The sequence below is a fragment of the Poeciliopsis prolifica genome, unplaced genomic scaffold (assembly GCF_027474105.1).
Source record: "Poeciliopsis prolifica strain line A6 unplaced genomic scaffold, Auburn_PproV2 SCAFFOLD042, whole genome shotgun sequence".
In the NCBI taxonomy this organism is placed as follows: Eukaryota; Metazoa; Chordata; class Actinopteri; order Cyprinodontiformes; family Poeciliidae; genus Poeciliopsis; species Poeciliopsis prolifica.
In genome coordinates this window covers 1,520,307-1,534,584 of record NW_026562417.1, presented here as the reverse complement: position 1 = coordinate 1,534,584, position 14,278 = coordinate 1,520,307, and the positions used below count along the sequence as shown (strand labels likewise).

The 14,278-nt window shown below is 41.5% G+C and overlaps 1 protein-coding gene across 1 annotated transcript in view; it reads left to right on the top strand.

Moving 5' to 3' along the window:
* LOC129376078 (ATP-binding cassette sub-family D member 2-like) overlaps positions 1 to 13,009 on the top strand; it is a 61,124-nt gene extending 48,115 nt beyond the window's left edge. The window contains exons 2-11 of the mRNA XM_055055518.1: positions 4 to 1,130; positions 1,697 to 1,877; positions 1,981 to 2,102; positions 5,299 to 5,461; positions 6,255 to 6,349; positions 7,285 to 7,430; positions 8,653 to 8,798; positions 9,192 to 9,276; positions 9,544 to 9,669; positions 10,454 to 13,009. Coding sequence (XP_054911493.1) covers positions 186 to 1,130; positions 1,697 to 1,877; positions 1,981 to 2,102; positions 5,299 to 5,461; positions 6,255 to 6,349; positions 7,285 to 7,430; positions 8,653 to 8,798; positions 9,192 to 9,276; positions 9,544 to 9,669; positions 10,454 to 10,658 — 2,214 coding nt within the window. The 5' untranslated portion in view covers positions 4 to 185 and the 3' untranslated portion in view covers positions 10,659 to 13,009. The remainder of the gene's footprint in view (positions 1 to 3; positions 1,131 to 1,696; positions 1,878 to 1,980; positions 2,103 to 5,298; positions 5,462 to 6,254; positions 6,350 to 7,284; positions 7,431 to 8,652; positions 8,799 to 9,191; positions 9,277 to 9,543; positions 9,670 to 10,453) is intronic.
* The last annotated feature ends 1,269 nt before the right edge of the window (positions 13,010 to 14,278 follow it).

The following is a 14,278-nucleotide window of genomic DNA, read 5'->3' as shown; positions in this document are numbered from 1 at the left end:
CAGGTGAACAAGCAGCAGAATGTAACGGTGCTTCTCACAGGCTGTCCTCACATCTCCTCGGCCATCACAATCCTCCTCCCCCCATCTCCCTATTTTCTACTCGGACGGTGCGGGGATTCGGTGTTTTTCGGGGGATGGGTGTTGCACGGACGGTCAGCAAAAAGGCGACTAACGTTTGAGAAAATATGTCCAACATCCTCGATGCGGCGTCCAGAGTGAAATGGGACCGCGCGACTGCGGCGAAGAGAGCCGTGTTCCTGGCGGCTGCGGCGTACGGCGTGAGGACCCTGTATCCCGTCATCTGGAAGCAGCTCTGCGGGAACAAAAAGCCGAGCAGCGGCCGCCGGGCGTCCAGGGCGGAGAACGGCTCGACGTGCTCCGCGAAGGCGCGGATAGACGTCGCGGGCGACAAGAAGGCATCCCCGGGAGTCGACGCGGAGTTTTTCAAGCAGATCCTGGAACTCGGTAGAATCCTCTTCCCCAGGCTCGTCTCCAAGGAGCTGGGTTTGCTGTGCTTGCACTCGGTGGCACTGATATCCAGGACGTTTCTGTCTATCTACGTGGCCAGCTTGGACGGGAAGATCGTCAAGACGATCGTGGAGAAAAACCCCCGGCACTTCATCATCCAGCTGATGAAATGGCTCCTCATCGCGATCCCGGCCACGTTCGTCAACAGCGCCATCCGGTACCTGGAGTGCAAGCTGGCGCTGGCCTTCCGCACACGGCTGGTCAGCCACGCTTACCGGACCTATTTCACCGACCAGACTTACTATAGAGTCAGCAACATGGACGGGAGGCTCGCCAACCCGGACCAGTCGCTGACCGAGGACGTGATGATGTTCTCCCAGTCGGTGGCCCATCTGTACTCCAACCTCACCAAGCCGATCCTGGACGTGATGCTGACCTCCTACACGCTGATCCAGACCGCCAGGGCGAGGGGCGCCAACGCCAGCGGGCCGACCCTGCTGGCCGGGCTGGTGGTCTTTGCCACGGCCAAGGTCCTGCGTGCGTGCTCCCCCAGGTTTGGCAAGCTGGTCGCGGAGGAAGCGCACAGAAAGGGCTACCTACGCTACGTGCACTCCAGGATCATTGCTAACGCTGAGGAAATAGCTTTTTACAGAGGACACAAGGTAAGGTGGTATCATTTCCGTTTTTTGCTGACATGTAAGCAGATACTTGAGCTGATTGTTCTCGGCTGTAGACGTGAGTCTGTATTTTGTCTAAAGTAAGTTTTTGCATGATTTAAAAAAAAAATCAATTTAAATAAGAAACTAATTCTATATTTTATTGTCATTCTTTCTCATTTTGTCATGTCACCAACAGAGATTTACCAATCTACTTTTTTTCTGTTACTTCTGCTACCGATATTAGTATCAACGATATCCGATACAGAGAAATAGCGCTGAATTGACTAAAATATTTTTTTTCAGAACACAGACTGAAATGTACTAAATTGCAAGTCTGTTTGACCACTCTGCACAAATACACCAACAGCAAACATGTAAAAACAATCTAACTTTAAATTGTGTAGTCAGTGGAATTAGGAGTAGAACAGCCAATGTAATATCTAATCTAGAATAATTTTTCAATATCGGGACCAATACAGATAGGCCTACTATTATCAGATCGGTTGCATCTCTAGTGATGACATCTGTGTATTTTTAACTTTTTTTATTGACATTTTCTATTATTAAAGGTGGAGATGTGCCAGCTGCAGAAGTGCTACCGGGCCCTGGCCGACCAGATGAACCTGATCCTGTCCAAGCGCCTCTGGTACATCATGATCGAGCAGTTCCTCATGAAATACGTATGGAGCGGCTCCGGCCTCGTCATGGTGGCCGTGCCCATCATTACGGCCACGGGCTTCGCCGACAATGGTGGGGACCGCATTGGCCCTCATTCGCTCTCAAACAGACGTGTGCGAGCCAGCGTCTCATCTGCCGTCCTCTCTTCCCCTGACTTATTCTCGTCCGCTTGTAGAAACGGCAGACGGACGGGCGCAGATGATGGTGAGCGAGAGGACGGAGGCGTTCACCACCGCCCGCAACCTCCTAGCGTCTGGAGCCGACGCCATCGAGAGGATTATGTCCTCCTACAAAGAGGTTTGGACGATCGCGCATCACGATGCTAATCAGAAGACGTTCACGCACAACCTAGTTGTTAGAAGCTGGGAGCGCAGCAACTCCAGGAAGTAAACTAAAAGTACAGCCACCTAGTGTTTGCACCAGTCTGCACGCTGCAGATTCACACAGTTTGACGGCAGCATGCGTATGTCACAAAGAGGATGAGTGGTTCGTTTCTGTGGTGGAGAGGAGGAATTGAAACTAGTGCTGGTGGCATGCTTTCAGCTTCCTTATCTGTGTCATCGCTCTTAAACGTCCCATCGTGCCACGTTCCTCCAATAAGAGCGATCAGCAAAGCGCGGGCTTAAAATAAGTACATTTGTGTTTACAAAAGTAAATCAGTTCATCTGCATTTCATTGGGTCATAAATAACATGTAGTGAAGCAAGACAGCGATTCTCTTTCTGTAACACATCAGTGTTAAAAATCATGAAACAAATTGTGCTGGTAAATGAATAATAGAAAACGGCAACAGATAAAATAATTGGGAGAATGTAAAGTATACGACTCAAACGGTTTCTGCAGAAGTCTTAAATTTCATCTTCTCAATATGCGTCTTGAAGGAGCAGTATTACGTACTTTCCATTCATAAAGTGCCAGTTTACAGCACAATCAAGTAACTGCGGTACCTTCAGTTGTTATAAAAATTCCGAGAATATCAAATATGATTTAAAATACAACTGGCTTCACAATTTAGCACCTTGAAATTGGGTGTCTGTCTCTTTAAAAACTCCTGCTCTTTCTAAAACTTGGTCTTCAGGAAGTCATCACAACATGGCTCCTCCATTAACCCTTTCACAACACTTTTACCAGCGTCGCACTGAGAAGGAGCTCCTTTACTGAGCTCAGCCGATTCGCAATTCCACCAGATGTTTGCTAATTGCTGCTGGCTAGTCTGAAGGAGCTGAGTGGGGGACGGCTGTTCTGTGTGAAGCTTGGAAACGGCATCTCTAATATTGGTCTTTCATGGAGAGTAGCAAAGAAAAAAACAATTTTTTGTGATTAAAGGAGATTACATCAGCTTTAATTTGAATCTGAATACAAATGCAGAGCAGCAAACGCCTGCATGCTGCGGTCCAGATGTGCTCACTATACCATATTATCTCATTCATATTCGTCCAGTTAATTTATAAAGCACCACGTCGCAATAAAACCATCGTAATTCACCTTGCAAAAAAGATCCAGCTCCTACATAATTACACAGGAAAGTAATTTACTTTTGTTAGCCTGGCTCGGCTGTTCTTTATTTCCTTTTGATTCCTACAGTTCCACAGTAACCTTATCAAATATCTGTAAGCCTGACCCAAAAGATCAAGCACAATATTGCTTCAGCTGTTATTTTCTGCCTCCTCTATAGAAAGAAATATGTTGCAGAAACAGCAACTAATGTCACCGGAATGAATTACTGCTTCCGACAGGACAATAGTCTGCATATGGTAACGTTCTAGATCTCTTTTTCCCCCACTCTTCGGAGGCTTAATTATATCCGTGTGCGTTACGCTGTTGCATGTGTATCAGCACTGAGAACTAAAGTAACAAGCCTCAAAATGACAGGCATTCTCACTGGTCAGCTGTGAACTGTGAGTGTGTGTGTATTCAGGGCTCCTTCTTTCAGGCTTAGCCTGGCTGTGAATAATCCACCATCTGTTGATCTTTCAGCCCTCTTACTTTCCCTCTTGTTCTATTTTTCTGCCAGGATTTACTTCAGTGCACTCTCAGCGAATGCAAAGTGATACATTTCTTTTTATTCAACGTTAATGCGCAAAATGAGACTCCGGGATTTTGTTCAATGCATTGCTGTTAAATTGTGATAAAGAGAGAGTCTCTACGTTAATGGACAGAAACAGTAGGTTTTGTGTGTGTGCTCTGTTGGTTCTGCAAGGAAATACAGCTGCAGCTTGAGAAAGTCGGCCATCCAGAAGTGAATATTTGTATCTTAATTTTAAAGAACTTTCCTCTGTTTGTCAATGTTACTGCTTACAGTGACACTTGTTTCACTATCAAAAGTTTCATTTCTTGTTATCAACCTATGGAGTATTGGAAATTTGGCAAAAATAAATATGCTAATGCTAACTGTCAGCACGCTAACCATTAGTTTTGATAGGACTTGTTCATTTGCTTCATAAAATTTTTCATTTCAGTGAAGTTATAAACCTTTTTTTCTTTGCAAAATTTACCTTGTTTTACTTATGGAATTTTTAAGAATTTCTTAGGATGTTCTACTAATGCGTATTATTTGTTAATGAGCTGCAGCTTTAATTAAGTTTATTTTTGCTGTCCATTCTCAGCAATATCACAGATTTGCAGTGGGTTTTTTCTTTAAATTTTTTTATACACATCCTTGGAGATATCTAATTCTCAATACCTGCTTGATTCAGTTCAAGAACATTTTGAAAGTAAAAATTCCTGGTATTTTGATGTATATCTAAAAGCGACAGAAAACCAACAGAATTCTCTCTCTAAAGAAACTACTTGCATTTTCTCTCTAAAAAGAAAATAGTTATCCAGGAAGATAGACGAAAGCCTAATATTGACATGACGTTTCCATGTTGCGGGTAATGTCAACTGTACATTCTTTTGCTCTTGAACTTCGGCAGCCGGTCGGCTGAGCGGAGAGATGTGACTGGGTGAAAGAACACAAGGTAAATTTTATCTGGGCTGTCCCACGTCCGTTCTGTGGATTCCTAGAAATTCTCTGCAATGTTTAATACTGTCAAGCTGTGTCAACAGGCGGTATTGTCTGACTGCGGGGTGCAAAGTCATATTTTCTTTGTTTTATCTCATTTTGTAGAATGTGGAAGATAAATGTTCCCTTTAGTTGATCATAATAATTCCTCAGGTAAACAGGAAGTCATGCATTACTAATTCCGACTTCATACATACTCTGTGCCTATACTTGTACAATGCAGTTAGATTGTGCAGATCTTCTGTCTGCCAACACCCTTGGGGGTTACTCCAGTTCAGACCCACTGGTCACACACACACACACACACACACACACACACACACACACACCACACACACACACACACACACACACACACACACACACACACACACACACTGCTTGGCAGAGATAGTGACCCTCTCGGTTTGTCTCAACCTTGTTTTCTGACGTCTTCCTCGATGACCATTGCGCGCTCTACCACCCTCCCCCCGTGTTTTGGTTGCCACAGGTCACAGAGCTGGCAGGTTACACGGCGAGGGTCCACAACATGTTTGTGGTGTTTGAGGACGTCCAGAGGGGGATCTACAAGCGTTCCTCTCTGTCCGCCACCACAGGAACGACGCTGAAAAGCAAACCCGAGATGCACATAGACGGGCCGCTGGAGATAAAAGGTAGGTTAGTCCTGCTGCGTGTGCAAATTTCACCTGTGAGGGGACTTTGAATGGGTCACATGACTCTCTAAGCAAGCGAGGCTATGTCAGAATAGAATACACCCACTCCAAATATGAATTTTTGCAGTATGTGCAGAGTTGAGGTGTTTCCTAGTCCCCGTTTCAGATGCAGAAAAGTAGACACACATGCCCTACATTGACAGTTTTAACTAGACTAAAGTTGAGTGCCAGATGGTGGCTATGCAGTAAAAGATGGAATGGTTATAAACATAAAATAGACCTCTCAAAGTTGTTTCAAAGTTTTTTTTTTCTCGATATTTATGCCAACATGACATGCCTCTTTTCTTTTTGAGTTCATATGACAAAAGAGATCAGATAAATGAATTGCCTCAAAAGAAAAAAGAAGTAAATTAGGAACAATATATCAGCACTAACATCGGTATCGTACAATATCGGCCAGTTTTTAAAATTGTATCGGCCAATATTAATATTTTGCAGCAATGTTGCTATACTTTATCCTTTTGATCTTTCAACTCCTGCCTATCTGTCGATTCTAAATACATTTTACATTTTTAAATAATAGAACACTGTTTTACAATCCTCTTAAATGCCTTGTGATGTGTTTTAACTGTATTCTTATATATTCTTATTCTTAAAGACAAATCTAAACGCTTTCTCTTGCTTTCCAAACCTCACAGCTGAGACTTCTGCTTTAAAGTCTCCTGACTTGGTTCGGCATTAAGGTAATAAAAAAGTCATTCAGGTTTTAAACTTGATCGTTTTTGCTGTGCAGGCGAAGTGATTGACGTGGACAGAGGCATCGTGTGCGAGAACGTCCCGATCATCACGCCGAATGGGGATGTGGTGGTGTCGTGCCTGAATTTAAAGGTGACGTAGAAGCACTCTTTCTCCTTATTTTTCAGTCCCATGACCACACACCCGCTCCTGTAAGGTGTTTATTAGTATTTCCTAGAAATTCCCAATGGCCTCATTAGTAAAGAGGTATTTCCTTTGGGGCGTTGGGAGCAATACTTTGGGGGTATTGCTCCCTGCTGGATGCTGGCTTCCGTAATTACAAATCATTCCTAAAGGTTTCAAACTTCAGTTTCTGGTGGTTATTTGTGCTTTTTACCATTTGAAATCAGCTGTGTGCAACGTTCTCTTCTAATGCACGGCTGTAAATCTAGACTTGATTAAAAGTTTCCGCTGTGTTGTCTGAAAGAACGTTTTTTTCATAGTCGCTCTTTTGCTAATCCAGTTAATGGATAAGGTACTTTCAAAGATAACAGTGAAATGATCAGACAGGGCGACATCATTGGAAATCTTCACACCCTTCCTGGTAATCGGGTCCAGTGTGTGTCCTTGGTTGTGTGTTGCTTGTTTTTGTTTGAGTCAGACTGAAATTATCAAGGATATCACGGTTTTTTTTTTTTTTTTGCCCCTCAGAGCGTACAGGATGTGATAATTAGCTCAGGAACAGTGTAGATAACAGCTGCGCCCAAGTGTTGCAACACCTAACGCAACTCAGGACGTCGGTCGCAGTTCACCTCGTTCATTTTGTTACTGTGCCGTAAAATCTTTCAAAAAGCCAACAAACACTTTCAAAAATATTTTTTTCACCTTACACCTTCATCTGTCCTCTAAGTGTAGCCTACAAAAGTTTTTTGAGTATCTGCTGCGCTGACATTTAGGGTAACGTTAGGTGGATGACGCCATCTAACTCTGCACTCGGCTTTGTATTATAATGATGCGCTGTAATTATCCTGATGGCTCCGCGCACTTCAGCCGGTTTGATAAATCGTTGCTCTCTCCCCTCCCTTTAGGTGGAAGAGGGCATGCACCTGCTGATCACGGGCCCAAACGGATGCGGGAAAAGCTCGCTGTTCAGGATCCTCAGCGGGTTGTGGCCCGTCTACGGCGGCCGCCTGTACAAGCCTTCGCCTGAGCACATGTTCTACATTCCTCAGAGGTAAGTGCACCGAAGATGACCGCTACGTTCAACCTCAGAGAAGAGCTTCAAGCCTGGAACTGCCCAACTTTCCCCAGTAATCTAATACATTGTAACAGGGCCTCTGTGTGTTGGCGGTAGGGAAACCAGAGCTGTGGAGAGAGTGAAATGTTCACTACGCTTTGTAGAAAGAGCATAAAAGCGTGTTTAGATTTTTTTTTTTTTTAAAGCAAATTTGTTGCGTACCAGTGCTGAATTTTTTGGACACTGGTGAAGAAATTTATACATTACATCATGAGCGTAAGCATTTACTTTTTGTAGGGTATTTTTTTTATGTGACGTGTTTTGGTGTTGAGCATTTTTAAAAGGAAGATTTCCTTTTATATGCAAATACGATTCTTAGTTTTGCACATAATATTTGAGTTCTTAAAAAAAAAAAGCATTAACATCTTGTAAAACTATTGTTCCATTGAACCACGCCAGTTTGTTCCATTCAAGTATTTTTATTTGGCCACAATTTTATTTTTTTTTTGGTTGACCAAAATCTGCTTGCATTTATGTTTATAAATGTCTTATTTGTTTTGACACACTAAACATATTGTATATATTCATATTTGAATATAATTTGTATTCTGGTGCCTGTTTGTAAAGGAAAGTAAAAACAAAAAAATAATAATAAACTCTATTTTGAAGTTGCATATTTGTTTGGCCAAATCCCCCCTAAAAAAGCCAAAAATGTGGAATTTTGTCTGTGATATTGTTTTTGAGCCATTTAAAAATACATATTGGCTTGTTTGTTTTTTTGCCGATATTGCCCAACTTCAGGCTTATCTACTTTATGAAACAGATTTTACATAATTTTCTTCATTTGTTTTGTAATTTTTGTGTAAATGCGTTAAAACACTTGTGTCGTAAGAATGACATCGTTTAGACAGATTACGCTGGTTTTTTGAGCTAGATGGAACTAAGCAGTTGCCTGATTGTAGCAAGAAACTATCAGTGTAATCATACCCATCGCTGGTGAGAGGTACCGACTCCCTCCTGCAGAGCAGTGAATATTTTATAGTCGCTACAAGAGACCACCTGGTAGCCGCAACAGAAATCCTTACGCCAGGAACAACAGAAATGAAAGCAGCCAAAGTGACGTACATACGCATTATCCCTTATTCCAATGAGGCTATACTAGAATCGTCGGTATAACTAAGAATCTCCCGGTGTGTGACGAGCGAATGCGTTTCTCCAGGCCATACATGTCAATGGGCTCTCTGCGAGACCAGGTGATCTACCCAGACTCAGTGGAGGACATGGTTGCCAGAGGGCTGACCGACAAGGACCTGGAGTCCATCTTGGACATCGTCAACCTCAATCACATCGTCACCAGAGAGGGAGGTAAGAAAATGGCTTTTCTAGGTCTGGAAAGTGCCCGATTTCTGTCCTTCAAAGGGCTCCATGATCAAACTGAACGGTTTTGTTATAAAGCGCAATCTGGCGTTTGATCAAAAGCCTGAATTTTGGAAACATTTATAGTTGAAACCAGATAGAAAGTGACACATTCATTGTTTGAAGTTAAACATCTCTTGATTTACAATTAGTTAGTTATAATTACCGCAAATAATTTCTGTTTGCTAAATCCCAGAAAAATGAGCGAGAGCATTTTCTAGATTTTTTTTTCTTGCGACTTTATTTTGTTTAAGCACTTAATTTGAGCAGGAGAGTCAGTTACGTATGGAGCACTCTTCGAGGAAAGAATGTCTTCCGTCAATGCTCTGTACTTTCGTTAAGGCTGGGATGCTGAGCTAGACTGGAAGGACGTTCTGTCCGGAGGCGAGAAGCAGAGGATGGGCATGGCTCGCATGTTCTACCACAAGTAAGACCGACTTCTTTTAGTTTACATTTAAATTCACCCGCCTCTTTGTCATCAAAGAAGAAATTAAATGGAGGTTTTTGGCACAACCTTAGCTGAGAAAATTGTAATTTCTTTCGGGTTGTTTTTTCCCTGTTGACGGCAGATTTTACATATGCCGTGTTTCGTATATACAGGATAAAAATGGTGACGCTTGAATGACTTTGAGCAGAAATAGAGACTCGATTTGAATAAGTGATATCATTTCCACTCCCTGTACGTTCATGCCAGGCCCAAATACGCCCTGCTGGATGAGTGCACCAGTGCTGTGAGCATCGACGTGGAGGGAAAGATTTTCCAGGCCGCCAAGGATGCCGGCATCTCGCTGCTCTCCATCACACACCGACCGTCCCTGTGGTGAGACGTGTTGCTCTCTGGAAATCATCTAATGGCACAATGAATTAAAATGAGCTCAATAATTTCCATTCCAGCGATTTCATATTTTTTTAGTTGCCAAGACTCTGTAATCCATTTGATTTGTGGTTTTCATTTCCTTTTTCTGTACTGCTTTTGGTTGTTGTGTATTTAAACTATTTACCAGTTGCTGGGTAAAGTGTTATGCCATGATCGATATATTACTTGAAAATGGTCTCAAATTTTATAGCAGTATTATCGTTTATAGCAGTAAATGCTGGGACGATTTATCATCCCGTAAAACTTATCGTGACAGACCTATTAGGTCTAAAAATTATGAGAAAAGTCATTTTAATAAGAAAAAAGCTGGAATAATTAATTTTCATTCTCCCTACATTACAGCTTTATTCTAGTAATATTAAGACTTCTTTTTTTTAACTGTATTTGACTTTTTTGTCACACGACTTCATTCTGGTGTTACCGCAAATTCACTTTTGTGAAGTTGCGGTAGTTAACCTGAATTCATAATCCAAATAAATAGGAAAAAAATAGAAAACCAAGGAGTACATTGATGAAAAAAAAACAGTGCGTCCAAATATTAAATCTTCAAAAACCAAAATTTGATTAATCAGTAAATTTGATTAATTGTTAAATTCGATCATTAGATAAAATCAAAATTTGGCAACCGCCATATTGTGATTGCCCAGTTATCAGGTTTCCCCTAACTGCTTGTGCTAGATGCTTATTGGACTGCAAATTCAGCCCCATTTATCTCACTCCATTTCAGGAAGTACCACACCCACCTGCTGCAGTTCGATGGCGAGGGCGGCTGGCGTTTCGAGGAGCTGGACTCGGCGACCCGCCTCTCCCTCACTGAGGAGAAGCAGCGGCTGGAGGCCCAGCTCGCCGGCATCCCCGAGATGCAAAACCGCCTCAACGAGCTCTGCAAGATCCTGGGAGACGACTCCGTCCTCAAAACAGCCGAGGAGTGAGAGCAAAGACGGGAGGTGGAGGCGACGAAGGAAAGCAAAATCTAGCAGCTTTCCGTTAGCTTTTTTCTTTTTTTTGGCTCCAAAAGGGAGCTTCTCAAGACTTGAAACCTGCTGTCTCCAACCCCCTTTTATTCCTACACACCGACTGAATGTTCAGTCGTACTTTCAAAAGTTGGGTTTTAGCAGTTGTTACAAGCAAAAGCAACAGAAACGACAGATTAACTAAAATGATTGTTCAGTTTGTGATCTAATAGCACTTTACATTTAGAGGGCCGCCTCTAAATTGTTGTAATTGTTCATGCTGACATAAAGGCATCAGTTATTCGGGTTTTTTTTATTTTTATTTTTTTACCCAAAGCAGTATTGCAAGTGATGACAAAAGTCGGCTGTCATTCAGTTTTTTTTGTAGCTCCGGCTTATCAAAATATTTTTCTGTAGCAAAAGTTCCGCTTCTATTTTTCATACCTTTTCTTAAACCGTTTTCTGGCATTTCACGTCGTCTCCCGAAGCTCCTGCCGCAGGGAGCAGAGGAGCAGGGGAGCAGGGGAGCAGGGACAGAAGCAGATGTTTGATTGTTGTCCTTCAGCGCACGCGGATGTTTTGCTCCTGGTCAAGCCGGTTGCTATGACAACAGCCGTGGTTCTGCCGTCGACACAAACACACACGTCCGCTGAGATATAGCGACGGAAGAGCGCCTGTAGTTTACGGTTATTATCCGGTCTCAAGGCGAACCATCCCGACTTTTCCTAAACTCAAGTTCAAACGACGTCTCCTCTGACCGTTTGTTATGGGACTTTTTATGGCGTTCTTTCTCTTAAAAAACAGTTTTTCCGAACGTTTAGTGGATTGAGCCTAATTCTCAATTATAAAAAGTGCTTTTTTTTGTTGTTTTTAAATGCACTTTATTGTTCCCGAAAGCTGTTGATTGCACGTCCTGTGGCGTGCATGGAGGAAAGGCTGCACTTGAGGATTGTCTAGACGTTCTACATTTTTACTTTCCGCTGATCAGATTGGACGTTGCGATACTGTGAATCTACCGAATTGTGACGCAAACTCAACCACTTCCTCCTCTTCAGGGTTTTTTTTTTTTTTTTGGCCTGATCGGGTTCAAACCTGTGTACACGCTCGCTGCGTCCTGCATGAATCAAATCGAGAGCAGGAGCTTCTGCCTTATGAATATGAATATTCAAGTGATCCGAAATATTTTTTTACCGCAGCACAACCTGTTAATACCTTGTTTTATGTAGATGTTTGAAGTAATAACGTTTAAAGAACCACTGCTTCATTTTATGAAATTCATCGTACAATTGTTTTTAAAACTGAGGCTGAGCAACACAGTATTGCCCCACCCCCACCTGTTGCTGCCTCGCTTTTTCAGACATTCGGCTGTCTATAAAAAAAATTATTTTTAAAAAAGTTCGTCAATTGATTGCAGAGGTTTTGCAGTGGTGAGAATGATGCTTTTTGGTTTTAAATAAACACGGTTCTTTTTTTAAAATGTTTTTTTTTTAATACCTTTCTCTTTTTGTAAATTCCGTGTGAAGGCAGCGCCGCAGTGAAACTGTGAGGTTTTCACAGGATCTCCAACCAGCCCGAAGCCCATGGCAGCAGAGAAGTAAAACTGACAATCAACACCATCGTGGGCAGAATGTAAACAGACGTGCTGCTGTTTTTATTTTTATTTTTTAAGACATAAAGCATTTGAACCGAGCCGTGATGACGTTTCCTACTGAACATGCAACGTGTCGGGACGGAGCAATCTCAAAACCTTCAATCATGACTTTAAAGAAAGCTTTGAGTGTTTCTACTATTTCTGATGGGCTTTTTTTTCCCCTCACGAAATAAAAAAAACAACATAAATGAAGAGCAAAGAAAAAAGCTGCTGAAAATTTAAACAGCTACTAGTATTTTTTTTAAATAATGGTCATGTAATGCTATGAAATGCATAGAGATGATGAATTCATTTGGTATGAAAGAAGCACCTTTTAAAGTAGATTTTTTTTTTTGTTTGTAGATGAGATGGATTTCCTGCTTTCAGCCCAGACTTTGTTGATAAGGGGACGCACAAGCCGCTGAATGACACAGAGTCTGCCGAGTAACACTCGAGCGCGAGGGCAGCTTGAAGTGGTTCTTGGTTGTTAGTTTGTTTTTAAGTGAAAAAGAAAATAATCTTCACGTTGAAAGGATGGGGTAGAAAATGATGGAGTGCCCTCTTCCTGATCTAATTGTGCCCTTTTGTTAAGATTGTGTTCAGATTTGTTTTAAATAATATTTTACATGTTTTAGGTAACAATGGTTCTCTGCCCCAGTTTTTCCCCCAATAAAAATCCTAAAGCTTGATACTAAACTGCTGTCGGCTGCTGGCTTCTTTGTGCAAGTCTTTTTGGGACCACTGACTAATGGCCGCAGGTAAGAAATAACCCTCATGTTGGTGCTAAGGATATGAACTAAAAAAATCTCATCGTACTGCTTATGTATGACGAAAGGAATAGTTTCAGTTTCCGCCTTCAACTTAACTGAGAATTCAAGGTTTAAAGGCATTTGAAATTTGTGTGATTTTCATCAACCAAAATTCTTTCCAGTAAGGGCTGCAGATCTCTTTGACATTGTTAGTGTCAAAGATCTTTTAGTTTTTTGTACTTGCTATAACATTAATAAATCAGAATGCAGAACAGGAAAAAAAAAAATAAATAAAAATTCCAGTTTTGGTGCCCCCTCTAGAACAGCGCCCCCACGCGTTGCATACACTACATACCTACTTTTTGTGCCACTGCTGCTCAAGCCACCTGCTGACCGTAATCCAGTTTTATCCTTGCAGTATTAGCGCACAACCAATAGAGGGCAGCATAGTCCAACAACAGGTTTTAATGACTCCGTCACTCTTATTTAAGTCTCCAAATTACATAAAAGTTTTTTCTGAATATAAAGGTTTATGTATGTATCAATTTAAAAAAACTGTATTAAACAGTTTAAGGAAAAAAAATTATGAATATTAAGGGTATCATTTACAAAACAACATAATTTAAATACAATTGTAACCACATGAAATAGTATGCACGTATTTAACTGTTTTGATCATTTAAAAAATTAATCACTAAAAATAACTTATAATTGACACTTGAACACATTTGCATAAGTTGAAATACTATGCTAATATTTTACTATTTAGACCCTGAAGTTGACTGGTTGATCTCTTCGGCATGTCAATAACACTTACAAACTGAGATGGTCGTTGTAAGAGAACAACTTTATTGGCTTATTCATTTATTTCTAAATTAAACGACGCGTTTCGTGAATCACAGAGACGTTCAAACCATTATTTATTTAAACTATTTCCAGATTTCATTCAGTATATCCCCACTATAAATATTTATTTAGAAAATTGAAAAATAAAAATAATAATTAAAAAAAGGCTAACTAGCTGTAACTGTCGACCAAATCATTAGGTAGTAGTTGATGTAGTGGTAATTTATTATTATTATTGTTGTTGTTGTTGTTGTTGTTATTGTTATTATGTGCTGTTGTGCTTTGTCAGGATTGGTACAGCTCGGGAGGAGGAGCCTTGTTACGTCAGCGAAGGACGCCAAAGCGGTTCCTCGCGCTTCCACACTCTTTACCAC